The sequence below is a fragment of the Sorghum bicolor genome, chromosome 10 (genome assembly GCF_000003195.3).
Source record: "Sorghum bicolor cultivar BTx623 chromosome 10, Sorghum_bicolor_NCBIv3, whole genome shotgun sequence".
Classification (NCBI taxonomy): domain Eukaryota; kingdom Viridiplantae; phylum Streptophyta; class Magnoliopsida; order Poales; family Poaceae; genus Sorghum; species Sorghum bicolor.
In genome coordinates this window covers 58569128-58582342 of record NC_012879.2, presented here as the reverse complement: position 1 = coordinate 58582342, position 13215 = coordinate 58569128, and the positions used below count along the sequence as shown (strand labels likewise).

General features: G+C 40.5%; 1 protein-coding gene across 2 annotated transcripts; it reads left to right on the top strand.

Moving 5' to 3' along the window:
- On the top strand, window positions 5533–9967 carry LOC8063811. 2 transcript variants are annotated; one of them, XM_002438887.2, is made up of 6 exons: window positions 5533–5678; window positions 6797–8154; window positions 8542–8592; window positions 8679–8777; window positions 8900–9058; window positions 9551–9967. In XM_002438887.2, the coding sequence occupies exons 2-6, from the start codon at window positions 6844–6846 to the stop codon at window positions 9701–9703; spliced, it is 1773 nt and encodes a 590-aa protein (XP_002438932.1). In that variant the 5' UTR covers window positions 5533–5678; window positions 6797–6843; the 3' UTR covers window positions 9704–9967. The 2 variants fall into 2 exon arrangements, with proteins under 2 accessions (XP_002438932.1, XP_021304437.1); XM_021448762.1 differs by lacking the exon at window positions 5533–5678 and adding an exon at window positions 6049–6130.

The window sequence follows — 13215 nt, the reverse complement described above, 5'->3', positions numbered from 1 at the left end:
CCTGGCCGTGGCTAGCTACCCACCGGCAAGTACGACGACTCCATCAAGCACCGGCACCGCTGCCTGCTCTGCCCTGGCCTCTGGGTCCATCCCATTCCCATCCATGCATTGCCACCGGACGGACGGACGGACGATACGATACGATACGCCGTCGTCGCCTCGCCGAGCATGCACCAGCTGATTGATGCCGCGGCCCGCCGCAACAGCCGACCTCGAGAGAATGCACGCGATTCCACCCGCGCGCAGGTGCGTCGCGCGTTCCCGCTCCTCGGCACGCGCCCCATTGCCACGTCCGGCACCGGCCTGCGGGATCGGTGATCTGGTCTCCTGGCATCCCAGATAGGGAGCCCGGCCTGTAATCTTTCTGGCTGGTGTAGTTTATTGCCACCACCGAGGTCGAACGCACCGGACGCGACAGAAATTGCAGCGATCATGCCCCTGAATCCAAGCTTATCAAAAATCAAATCAGAGGGATTTAGGTAAGAAGATCCGGAACATAAAACTCGTAGAATCGTAGACTTCATTGATCAGGATCGTGCAATCAGTCAGATCCCTTAATTATCATAAAAAACGCAAAAAAGAAAAAAAAATGTACATGCTAAAATTGCAGATTTTGACAACTATGCCTGAAACCGGACGCGTTCTGCTGTCAAGCAACAAAAACCATTTTGCACCATTCAGCTCGAAGCAAAGTCGTCGTCGCCATGCCATGCTTGCATTGCATGCTTCAATCCCCAGGCCACGCACGACCCGCGGTCTCCATTGAATATTCGATTCGACACCAGCTAATGGCTTGGTAGTTCGGTTAAAGCAGCGAGCGAGCAAAGCACAGATGCCGTTACATGATTGGCCTCCAACCAACGGAACGGAACGGACGGACGGTCGCCAGGTGCCGATCCACACACGCTCATCATCCATCCATCCATCCATCCATCATGCTCGTCTAGTGGAGTCGCCACAATCATTATATCTCTGCGTGCAACGGCTGTGGCACTGCCATCCATGTCCCTCCCTTACCTGCACTTCATCAGAGAGGCTTTGCAACTGCCCATCATGCACACACACACACACACACACGGCATGTCAAAAACCACCTGAAATTTGCTGAAAAACTCGGAGAATCAGTCGACAACGACCGAGAGTGGATGGATGTCGAACAGAAAGATCAACATAATGCAACAAGACTGTAGCATAGCTTTCCTGGCAGGGAAGGAAGGGAGGGAGGATCGGACATCGGAGCGGGCGGGGGGTCCAATTCGGCGGCCAATTCCTTGCAAAAGCTGGTGTGCAGCTGCCAGGTTCTTGTGTTTTTTGAGAAGAGAAGGCAAGCAATCATGGCCACCAAGCACTAGATGCCCGCCTTTCGCCAAAGGAAAGCACAAACGCAGGCGCAATACGCCACAGGATATGACAAAGACGGGGGAGGCAAGGCGACAGGTAGCTTTCTTTGGCGCCGAAGGAGGAGGATTTTGCAGAGTTCGAACAAATTCTCCAGTCACGCATGCAAGGGAGCATGGATCATAAAGAAAACAGAACCTAGTTAAATGCATGTTAGGGTTCATCAAGGACGATGTTGCAGCCACTAACTATGCATATGCATATATACAACTATAACAAAGTGCATGCCATCATCCGGCACTCGGTTTAGTTGCCACGCAATTGAAGCTTCTCTGTCTTTCTTTATCTCTTGATGTATTATTCGATTTTTTTTTATTTAACAGTTTGACACGTAGTATGTCCGAATAAACGCAGCAAGAGAACAAACAAGTGCACGCGCGTACAGCAGACACGCGTGGAATGGAGCTCCCCCGTTTGGCGCCGTCCGTTACTTTATTACAAAGTGGATCCATGCACTTTTGTGAGGCTGTATGTTTCTTTTGCTTGTTTGTTTGTTGTATATGTACTAGATAATTGTCGAGAATTAAGAACAGGGTACCGTTGCTGATTTGGTCTGGCACCTGTCCCGGTATTGTCCATGAGCTAACTACTCCGATCCATGATTCTTTTTTAAACAACTGCCATAGCAACTCATGTTCACCAGGCCTGTTGTTTCAAGTTCATTTCAACCTAACCCCTGTTTCTTTCTTTAAAGGAAAAACCTAACCCTATCTTTTCGGTGCCTACTTAACACTATTGATACGTTTTGATTAGGAAGCTTGTGCATATGTTAGTCTGTCATTCCAACAGCTGAAAAAGGTTCTAATCGAATCGAGCCCGCCAATGTTGTTTAAGCACCCCTTTGCAGTTGGTAGTTGGTACTTGGGGTTGTGCCGGCTCCTAGGTCAAAAATGGCAAAGAGAAGGACTTGGTCTGGTCACAAGACCAGCAATCACCAAATATAAGCACCCTTGAAGTAGACAAAATAATCACAAAAAGACACTGTCAAGCAAACTTTTTTTTTTTGCGAGGTCAATAGTAAGGCAATGTTCGTACCATGAAAACTGTCTCTTTTATTTTGACAGGCATTGGTCACCAGAGTCTAATAGATTCTAGAGGCAAGATTAGGACTTGAACAAGCCATGCATCTATTTCATTTGAGAAAGAAGTTGCAGCTCATCTCGTGTTAACTCTTACCTACTTATCTTTAATTCCAAGACTAACAGGAAATATATCCCATCTACATTGAACAGTGAGATGGATTTCACACCTTATTATTAGTTGGCCAATACTCACGACATTATGCCTCTCTGTTTTTAACCATGTACCGACTGTGAAATAATTAATAGTCTTTGATTTGTTTTGCAACTCTTAAACTTCAACAAATACTCTTCATGTTTTAAATTGTAAGTCTTTTTAGTTATTTCTAGATTTTTTTAGAACACGTGTATTTCATCAAAGTTTTTTCAAAATTCATATCTATTATTATGTATTTAGATATAATATATATCTAAATATATAACAAAAAAACTATGTAATTAGGAATGACAAAATGATATACAATTTGGAAAGGAGGGAGCGATTCATATTACAATCTCAACTACCATCTACCAAAGCCATTCAATTTTGAACCTAGGATGGTTTTCCAGTAAAGTACTCCGTTCAAATTATATTTCATTTTTAACTTTTTAGTGTAGAGCTTTTTGCCATACATTTAGGTATATATATGGTATATGTAACAAAAACAATGTAAAAAAACAACACAACTTATAATTTACAAAAAAAAATGCTACTCTCTGTTTTTTGAGACAGTTTTTAATTAATGCATAGCGAGCTCCAAATGGCCGGCATCCTTTTCCTACTCTTGCTTTCGAATCTTTTGTGATGGAGCCGTCTAAAAAATTTGAGAGATGGACAATGATGAATGGATGAATGTAAGGGCACTCCAAAAGGACGGAAAACGATGGATTGGCCAAGAAAGCTACTTGTACTATCATCGTTCATCAAAACACAATTATAAACTCAATCTTTTTCTTAGACAACTATGTTTTTTATTTCTTATAGACAACTATTTAGAGATGACTAGGTTAATGCCCGTACGTTGTTACGGGTTTTAAAATCCACATACTCTATGTTTCTTCATTGTTATTTTATTTTTTCTGTCTATATTCTTCCTTTTTCATTTCTTTTCAGTTTTTGTTTTTCGATTTTATTTTATTTTCTGTCCTTTCCTTATAATTTTACCTTTTATTTTTCTTTTTCTTTTGGTTTTATTTTTATTGTTCTTCCTTGCTTCTATTTGTTTTTCTTTTTTCTTTTCAAATTTTCTATGTTTCTTCATTCTTCTTTTATATTTTATTTCCTTTTAATCTTATTGTTATCCTTATTTAAATTATTCATTAATTTTATTTGCTCTATGCACTTTTTATCATTTGTTAATTATGTTTATTTTTATATTTTTTTCTTAGTAATTTTATTTTTTATTTTTATTTTCTATATATATGTGATATTTATGTAGTATATATTTAGTGTTCTATATTGTGTTATGCCATGTTTACGTAATATATATGTGATGTTTTATGATGTTTCTTACGGTGTTCACTTAGTATACATGTAATCTATAATAGATGTGATGTTCTATAATATATTTAATGATGTTCTATGATATATATAATGATGTTAATATTCTATAAATATATTTACGATATTTAAAAAGTAACCCTTTGACATTATTTGAAAATTTTCTCCATTTTGTGTTTTTTTTCTTATGCTTTTTACTCTAGATTTTTTATTATTTTTATCTATGTCATGTATTTATGTATTTTTATGTATATTGTAATATCAGTTTCATAAACCTAAAACCAAAATACTATTCTTCTAAATCGATAATATTTTTTTACAAAGACAGAACATTGTCTGTTGAATCTAGAATGTTGTTTCTACTTAATAAAAGAGAATATTTTATCTTTATAAGATAAATATTTATTAATAAAATTTTATCTAAATATATCCATGTGTGATCTTGTTTTGAAGGATTTGTTATAAGAAATTTAATGGTGCAATCAGAATTTAATTTATATCTCTAGTTTAGGAGTTATGACTTTTTTTAATTCTCTAAAACAATTTTGCATGCATAGGTGAGTGGGGCCTAGGTTGATGGGATAACGTGTCATCGTGCAGTAAAAAAGACCACCAAAGGGATGAAAGTTGTGGATGAGTCCTCTCCATAATTTTTAGTTGTAGAGATAAATATTAATTAATAAAATTTTATCTAAATATATCCATGTGTGATCTTGTTTTGAAGGATTTGTTATGAGAAATTTAATGGTGCAATCGGAATTTAATTTATATCTTCGGTTTAAAAGTTATGACTTTTTAAAATTCGCTAAAACAATTTTGCATGCATGAGTGAGTGGGGCCTAGGTTGATGGGATAACCTATCATGGCTAAAAGGGATGGGAGTTGTGGCTTCACCATACATGTGGTAGATGAGTCCTTTTCATAATTTTTAGTTTTAAAGATTTGGTTCCCCTTGTTAAATTTTAGCCTCTGATTAAAAAAATTTAAAATATTAATTTAGTTCGACTAGCCACTCAAGAATTGCTAAAATAATTTTAGCTAACAAATATTAGTAAGGAGAACTAAACAGATGCTTGTGAGTTTATAATCTAGAAACACACTTTTTTTATATTGTTTTTAACGAACCTAAAAACACACTTTATAATCAGAGGAAGTATCTTTCAAAAATGAAATTCCAAACGGATAAGCCACAGAGAAATCCTCGCTTGATAGCTCCGCTGATTCGTTTCTTCGGACGTAGAAGAGACAGCGGCGCCGCTGAAGTTTCCGACCGGCGGCAGCGGCAGGCGTTTAACCCGTGTGCGGCGTGTCCCTTGCCGACCCGGACAACCAGGTCCTGCACGAATCACGGCGCAGTCCTAACGGTTCCGATCCATCCGCGCCCGCGTGCGCGTGAGCCTCGCCCCGCGGTCACGGGCGCACCAATCGCGAGTCCACGACGACGACGCGTGCGCGCCGCGCCCCAGTCAGCGCCGCCACGTCGAGTCGGAGCCGCCCCCGTTAACCTTCTGAGAGATCACGCGTCTCCCTCCCTGCGAACCCGACCCGCTAACGCCGCTAAATAAATCCGCCTGGGATCTGCCCAAATCCCCTCCGTTTGCTTGCCGTCTTCTCTGGCTCCCATTCCATTTCCGCGAGGAGACGAGGAGGGGAGGGAGGCACGACGCCGCCGCCGCCGCCGCCGCCGCTTCCGCTTCGACTTCGGCTTCGGTTTCCACGAGGTACGGGGGGCATCGATGGCGATGAGCCGATGATGGGTGGAGGGTGCCTTTGATTTGATGTGGGGGTGGCCAGGTGGGGGAGGCAGTACAGGAGTTCTAGAGGTTGGGGTGGAATCCTCTGATCATTTCCTTGTTCGGTATGTTTGAATTTGGGGATTTTGGAATCAAAAGGCCGTACAGACCTTGGTTGCGTACTGCTGCTATTTGGTGTGGTTTAGTTGCACTTTTGGATTGGCGTACTGGGTTGCGATTTATTTGTTCTTTTTTTTCGCTTTTCATTCACATCATCAGTCCGGTGCACTTGTTTGATTTGTCGATGGATGTCCGGAGGTTTTCTCTCCGGAAATCGGAACTAATACCCATGTCTCAGAGTTCAGAGGTACAGTTGCGGGTTCAGAGGTAGAGTTGCTGAATGAATTTTCGTGGTCACCGTCCTCTTCAATTGTTCAGAGGTAGTGCCATACAGTATATCGCAACGTCTTTCCATTCGACGCATCCGTGGGTGTTCATTCAGAGACTAGTTTTTTCTTTTTTTAAAAAAAAAAAGTTACTGTTTTGGGAACATGAAAGCATCGGATGCTAGATAGGCGAATGATGTTTCCACGCGCTATCATGATCAATGGGCCAAGTGTTTTATTTGTTAGTATGTGGTCCCAAGAAATGGCTCTCGTTCTGCCTATACGGTATCACTATCTACCTGTGATTTGTATGGGCCTCTCGGTCCTTGTCTGATACTGATGCGGTAATTTGATCACCGGGGTACTATAGCATACGGGTAACCTTCCCTTGTCCGTTTTTGCTGTGGACACAACTTTATTTTGTCCTTTAACCTTTTGCTCTTAAAGGTGAATGAAGATCAGATATGGGAAGATACTGAGCTTACTATATATTGCTACAATGCGCTAAGTATGTAGGATCACGTGTTATAATGGTAAATGTAGCTCTCATAGTGTGACGGTGGATGTTCTGAACCAGCCGTAGGTAGCATTGCCTTCTCTACGTTTACTTTTCTGAACTGTGCTGTGCTTCTTCATTTTCTGTGTTTGTCTTGCATGTGTCTATTCATGTCGTCCTTTTCCTATTCGTTGTCACTAACCATTACCAAATTTGTGCTGCAGAGTTCTAGCAAAAGTCTTCTGGACTGTTCATTTTCCTGCATTTTGGTATGGACGAATCCTCCTGTAGATCCACTACTCCAGTTGGGTTTCTTAGAAGAGGTTCTGGCATTTCCTTGAGAAATCAAAGCAACGAGGATAGGCCAAGCCAATACAACAAGCAGCCAGGGAAGAGTTCAAATCTCAATCCTGTAAAATCACGGTTCACTGAAAATAAAGAGAAGCCAAGGTATTTTCAAGGGCCGTTTCATTCTTCAGGCTCCAGGGCCTCATCTGTAAGCTCTTCAAAAGCTCCTGTTAGAAAATATTGTGATGAGAGACAAAAACGGCCCTTTTTGGCAGAGACAGACATTGCTGAAAGCAGTAACAGAAGAACCGAGGTTAGATGCCTACAACGTGGCAAGAAAGCTTCTGTATTTGGCGATGGGCATCCATACATGCAGAAGGGTACATCAGAAGCTTCATCATCCTCAACAACTACTGAAGAAAGCTTGCCAGAAGAGCATGATCTTGGAGTTTTAGATGTTTCTGGTTCTTCAGGGAATTCTGCACATGCAGTTAATTCCAGAAATACTGCATTGAGTGCTATGGCACATAGGCAAAAGGATAAAGAAGAATTGAATTCAGGTAGTCATCAAGGTGCTTCCACTTTTGTTCGTCGACGTACTTTACCTCAAAGTTTTACCACTGGTGTCAAGTCATCAACTGCCCCTAGCACTAACATTACTGGAGCACAGAGACGTGGTCTAAAAAATCTTGGTTGCACTTCAATATCTGATGTTCTGCCTTCAGGATGTTCTTCATCTGATTCTGTCCGTGATAGGAGGGTCGAAGTTACAAAGAAGAGAACTTCTGATGCAGAAAGTTCTTCAAGATCAAGGGGAATAAGTGAACAATCTAATTTAAGTCAGCCACGTGCTAGTTATCCGGGTAGTACTGGTCCTAGAGCTAGAGCTGTTGAACAATTAGCTTCTCAACAAATAGCAAGGACCAATAGCAGAAGTATTCAGGATCCTACAGATTCGATAAGGACTAGACGACCTTTTACTCTGCGTGCCAGGGAGAGGATGATACCAGGTGAAAGAGAGGACAGCGTATTTGCTCTGCATGAGACTGTTGCAAGCGTTCATCCAGAATGTGGTCATTTTCACACAGATGGTGCTCCCCCAGAGAGATTAGGAAGACCCTTTTATGCAGAATTACCTCATGCTATTTATTCATCTAATCGTCAAGGCTCAAGTAGTCAGACAGCAAGGAGAAGATCTACGTCTCGTACTGAGGAAAGCCCTCAACGGATGTTCCATGGTATGTTTGGGGAGAGAGACGGCTACAGGCACGTAAGCATGGAAGGTATTGCACAGGTTGGTTTCTGTTAACTTATTTAATACATGTTCTGAGTTGTTAAATTTTCATTTATGATGTGAACACACTGTAGTGTGGTTGTAGGGCATCCAGTTATGAAACAGGGTTCAAACACCGGGTCTCACAACAAAAGGACCCTAACTGAATTATGCCAATTTGAGTGTGTTCCAGGGCTGTCCGGCCTTCAGACCCTTTTCTCAATCCTGTGTTGAGCTTCTCTTCTTAATGCAATACCTCCGGGGAGGTCTTCCCATAGCGGTCAAGTTTTTTTTTTTAAAAAAAATCATTTGCGATGAAATTGATCGAGCTACGTACAATATAAAGGATACTGATTTTTTGTCCGACGAAGTAGTAATTGTGATGTTTGCCATGTTTTCTGTATGTAGGCATTGCTAGCATTGGATAGGATTGAACATGATGATGAATTGACTTATGAGGTTTGTCCTTTTATCTTGATGTCCATTTTTTTCTCCTTTTACCAAACTTTTGCACTGAAATATATTCTGAATAAAAAAAATGGCAGCAACTGCTGGTGCTAGAAACTAATCTGCTCTTAAGCGGCCTTGATTTGCACGATCAGCACGAAGATTTGAGATTGGATATCGACAATATGTCATATGAGGTATTACTTTCAACATGTTTGCTCCATTATTATTGTTCGAATTAAATATCCTTGGGGCTTGGGAAAAGCTTATGTTTAGTTCTTTGATATGTAATTTGTCTCTTTTGTTTTTTCTTGTTCAGGAACTACTTGCTTTAGAAGATCATATTGGCTCAGTGAGTACTGCCCTTACTGAAGAGCAATTTGCCAAGTGTGTAAACCAAAGTGTGTATGAAGCAAGAAATTCTGGTAGAGATGTGAACAAGATTGCAGCAGATGATGTGAAATGTAGCATATGTCAGGTATTGTTTTTACTCCAGTATTTCAATGTTCAATTACTGTTCTGAATTCTGAGGAAGAATTGGCAGTGTAATTTTAACTTTTGATGATATGCTTCATATGTTCAACTCATTTCGTGGGGGAAAGAAAGGGACTGCATTAGTGCCTTGCCTGACAAACGAATAAGGCATAGGCTAACTGGAAGGGGGACAATGTAGTGATGAATTGGAATTACTAAGGGTGCACACAAGCCAAGGAAATAAAAGTGTACTGATGTTGTGGTCTTGTGGAAAGTTGCACATAGAACTCATAGCTTCAGGTTTTCAACACCCTCAACCAAACATACACGTTTTTAAACCTGTAGTGTCTGTTCCAACAATGTATCTCCATGTTGTTTGCCTTTTGAAATGTCATATTCCCAGCAATTACCTGTTTAAATAAACTTCTATCTCCTGGACACTGATGATTATTGTTCTGCAGCCTGCATTCTGACTGACACTGACTTGATGTTCCAGGAGGAATACATTGAAGGTGAAGAGATTGGTACAATGCAATGTGAACATCAGTACCATGTGTGCTGTATTCACGAATGGCTTAGACAGAAGAACTGGTGTCCAATATGCAAAGCTTCAGCTATACCTTCAGAGATGAACAAGGGAGACGCATGAATCTTGGCTCAGACTTGTAAATAGCATGGATTTATGATTAGAATGATGCTGACGCAGTTCACCTCAATCTGTGGATATGATAGACCCTCTATCTCTCCCTGGAACCCCAGCAATCTTTTGTTACTGCATCTTTCATCTTCTTAGCACACCCTTGTGAAATATGAGCCCTGCTTGACAGTAGTATGGTCAGAAACTCGAAAATAATGGGGTTCTCCTTGAGAAATCTCTCCGGATAATAAATAGGAAATGGTTCTCCTTGATTGAGATGTTGAGTTACATAATTTATCCAAGTATGTTGGCATAAAAAACATTCCTGCTTTACTGGAGAAGTGTGTTGGCTTAAAAACATTCCTGCTTTACTGGAGAAATTCTCATGGATTGTACAGGTGCTGTAACTTGCGATGAATAGAATGGAGAAATATGTCCTCTCAAACTAATCTATAGATGCTGATGCTGAGAAAATGTTCTGTGCAGCACTTTTCTTGTTTTCCACTTTGCTTGTCCTAACTGCTGGCGACAGACTATCTCCTCTTGTCTTCCTACTTTTTTTAGTATCATTATGGACAAGGAGATGTTTCCATTGATCCTTTCTGTTTGACCTGGGTATGTCATAACTGATGATCATGCACTGCACAACTGCTAGGTTATTGATACTTGAAGATGTAAGTGCAGCGGATGAAGTGATCTGCAGCTTGTGTTTTATCATTCCTCTTCTAAAGCTATCACATCCCGTGCTGTACTCTGTTTCCATAACTCGATTACTCGCAACAGCTCTAGAAGAATATACACCACCACGTTTCAGGGTCCATCCTAGTCAACAGCACAAGCTCGCTGTGGGCTACAAATGAACTGGAAAGACAACGAAGAAGGAAAAATATGCCTCCAGCCTCCAGGTGAGCTCATCATCCCTCTTTTGTGCAAGTTAGTTGTTGGGCTGATTCATTGCATCACCCACACCCCTATGGCCCAAGAATGCATTATACATTGCATCACCCACATATTTTTCAACCATTTTTTTTTTCTTTTGGCTGTGATGTATAAATTTGTTTGTGCATTTGAATTTTGATATGCGGCATGGTGAATATATGATTTTTCCCAATGATAAAGGCTCGTGTTATTTGAGATGGATTCTTCTTCAGTTTGTTTCAGATAGTTTATAACAAATAAAAAGCTACAGTTATCTGTCGAGTGATTTATATAGGTCGGTCAGGACTGAATTCCTGTGTTTCTATTCATTGGTGTTAGAATTTTAGTCTACATACATCTTTTTGTTAGCCTGTGTTTTTCCTTTATTTTCTTTTCAGAAATCCACTTCGACTTTTAGATTGGCCAAGACACGCTGCCCTAAAAAGATACTTATACTTTCCTGTGAAATGGAAGGGGAAGCAGAGAAGAGAAAGGGTCAGATAGGAACAGATTGCATAGTGACCTGTGAAATGGAGAGACGCCTGCGCTTAGCGACTTGTGGTCATGCTCCTGGGTGATGACGTGGCTTTGCAAAATTGTAGAAAAATCTGCTAGGGGGAATCCTCTATTTAGGTATAGTATATATGAGATTGTGAATCTGGAGAATTGTCCCTATCAATGTTTCATGATAATGTTCCAAATATGCTCCTATATTCCCCAATCATAATAAGAAAATAAATGGACATGGTTCTTAGGACAGTGGACAGTTATCAAGATACTTTTCTTAGGACAAGGAACAGTTCGAGGAACAAACAATTATTTCATGACAATTTATGGCAGATATCATATGTTTGCAGCCATTCAGGTTGGTCTTATCTAGACATGCTATCATTCAAAAAAAAAGCACAATAAATTCCAACTATCTAAGATCTTGTTTTTAGGATCTTCTGTACAGAGTACTCCTACATTAGCTTCATATTATCCACTGTCATAAGTGATGATTCATAAAGTTCACCAGTGTCCTTTTCAGATGTACCTGTAGATTTTTAGTACACAAAGCACGGCTCATACCCAATTAGCCACATTTTCATGACATTTTCCTATTACGGCTTCATGTAACCATGGCATGGACATCGATGTCACAAAGTAAAGCAAACTAATCTTTAGTCATGTGCTTTGGTTGCAATATTTGCCCCCACGAGAGCTCAGGAAAGTTAATAGAAGCATTTCAGTTCAGCACATGAGCAGGTACAGTCGAGCTGAAGCAGAGAGACAGGTACTTGCTTGTAGCTTTATGCAAAAAAGAGCAGGCCATTATCAGATTGATCGGCCTGTCCCTGCATGCCATATGTTGCAGCAACATCGTCTGGGTTGATTCTTTGGGATGCTTTAGGGGTCCATGAGTACAAATGTTAATGACAAGTCGTCCTTTTTCTTGCACCAAATCCTGTTGCCATTAGGTGCTGCCGTGCTGGACGCCTGGATGGGGATGTGCACTAGATGAGCGACATTCAGATAAATTTGGGGGCATTCTGTTAGCTTCGCTGAAAAGTCGTGGCTAAAAGTACTGTTCGCTGATTTGTTATGAGAGAATAACACTGCTGAATGCTGACAGCCTGACACTGACAGATTAAGCAGATAAAGATTCAGCAGATAAGCTCAAGCGAATAGGGTAGCATGGAAAATAGGAGCTCAGTTTGGTAGCTTCAACTTTTCAGTGCTATGATGCCTGTTGTTGGCACTTTATCTTGGTCAAGTCGCCAGAAGGCCAGAAGTGTTTTATATAAAAAGAATGTCAAGTGATCTTTTTTTCACAACCTCGGCAAAAACATGTGTAGAAAATTGCTAGAATTTGTGCTTGTACTTCTCTTCCTGTTTTAACTGATAAACCTAAGCTTGAGGTCAAAATGATCATGATGTATTGATGTATGCTCTGGCAGCTTGATATTGTTTCCATAATCTACGTGGTTGGATACTTGGATCATCTCGAGTCTGGACAGTGAATTTTGTGGATTCTATTAATGCCTGAATTAAATTGGTTCTGCATTTCTGTGTTGGACTGAAAACTTGTTCACCCTTAAATCAGTTGGGATGATAAGCAGTTTAATTTTAAGTTGCGATAGCTGATTTTAACTTCAGAAAGTGACTGCCCATTTTCACCAAATAAGGCAAGGAATGCATTCCAAAGGAACGCCACTGGCTTGAATAATGTAAACCTAGAAAAGCAGCAGTGTGTGGCAGGCAGGAGGAATTGTACTCCAGAACCACATATTCTGCACTATTATTTTTCTTGTGTGGTTGACTTTGTTGCTATCATTTTCATTGTTTGAGCTAGTAGGGGAGCCGAGCTAAGACTAAGAGCATGTCTGCCATTACTCCACACACAATTCTCTTCTACATTCAGTTTCTTAAAGCAGACAGATTTAGCAAAAAGAAGTTTTTCATGCAGTCTGAGATAAAGGAGATTGTATAGGTTTTAATGCTCTTTATTATTATGACTAAAAATGAAACGGTCAAGTATTTATGGTGATGTGAATTGATGTTTGAGGCCACCTGAAATGTCTGGCTAGATTCATAGAACTTGTGTCCATCACTCCAGCTGAACA

Bases quoted from the DNA above. Each gene is read 5' to 3' on its own strand.
- LOC8063811 (XM_002438887.2), top strand. From the start codon at position 6,844: ATGGACGAATCCTCCTGTAGATCCACTACTCCAGTTGGGTTTCTTAGA. The intron at 8,155-8,541 runs GTTGGTTTCTGT...TTCTGTATGTAG, and splicing joins GCATGGAAGGTATTGCACAG to GCATTGCTAGCATTGGATAG. The intron at 9,059-9,550 runs GTATTGTTTTTA...TTGATGTTCCAG, and splicing joins TGAAATGTAGCATATGTCAG to GAGGAATACATTGAAGGTGA.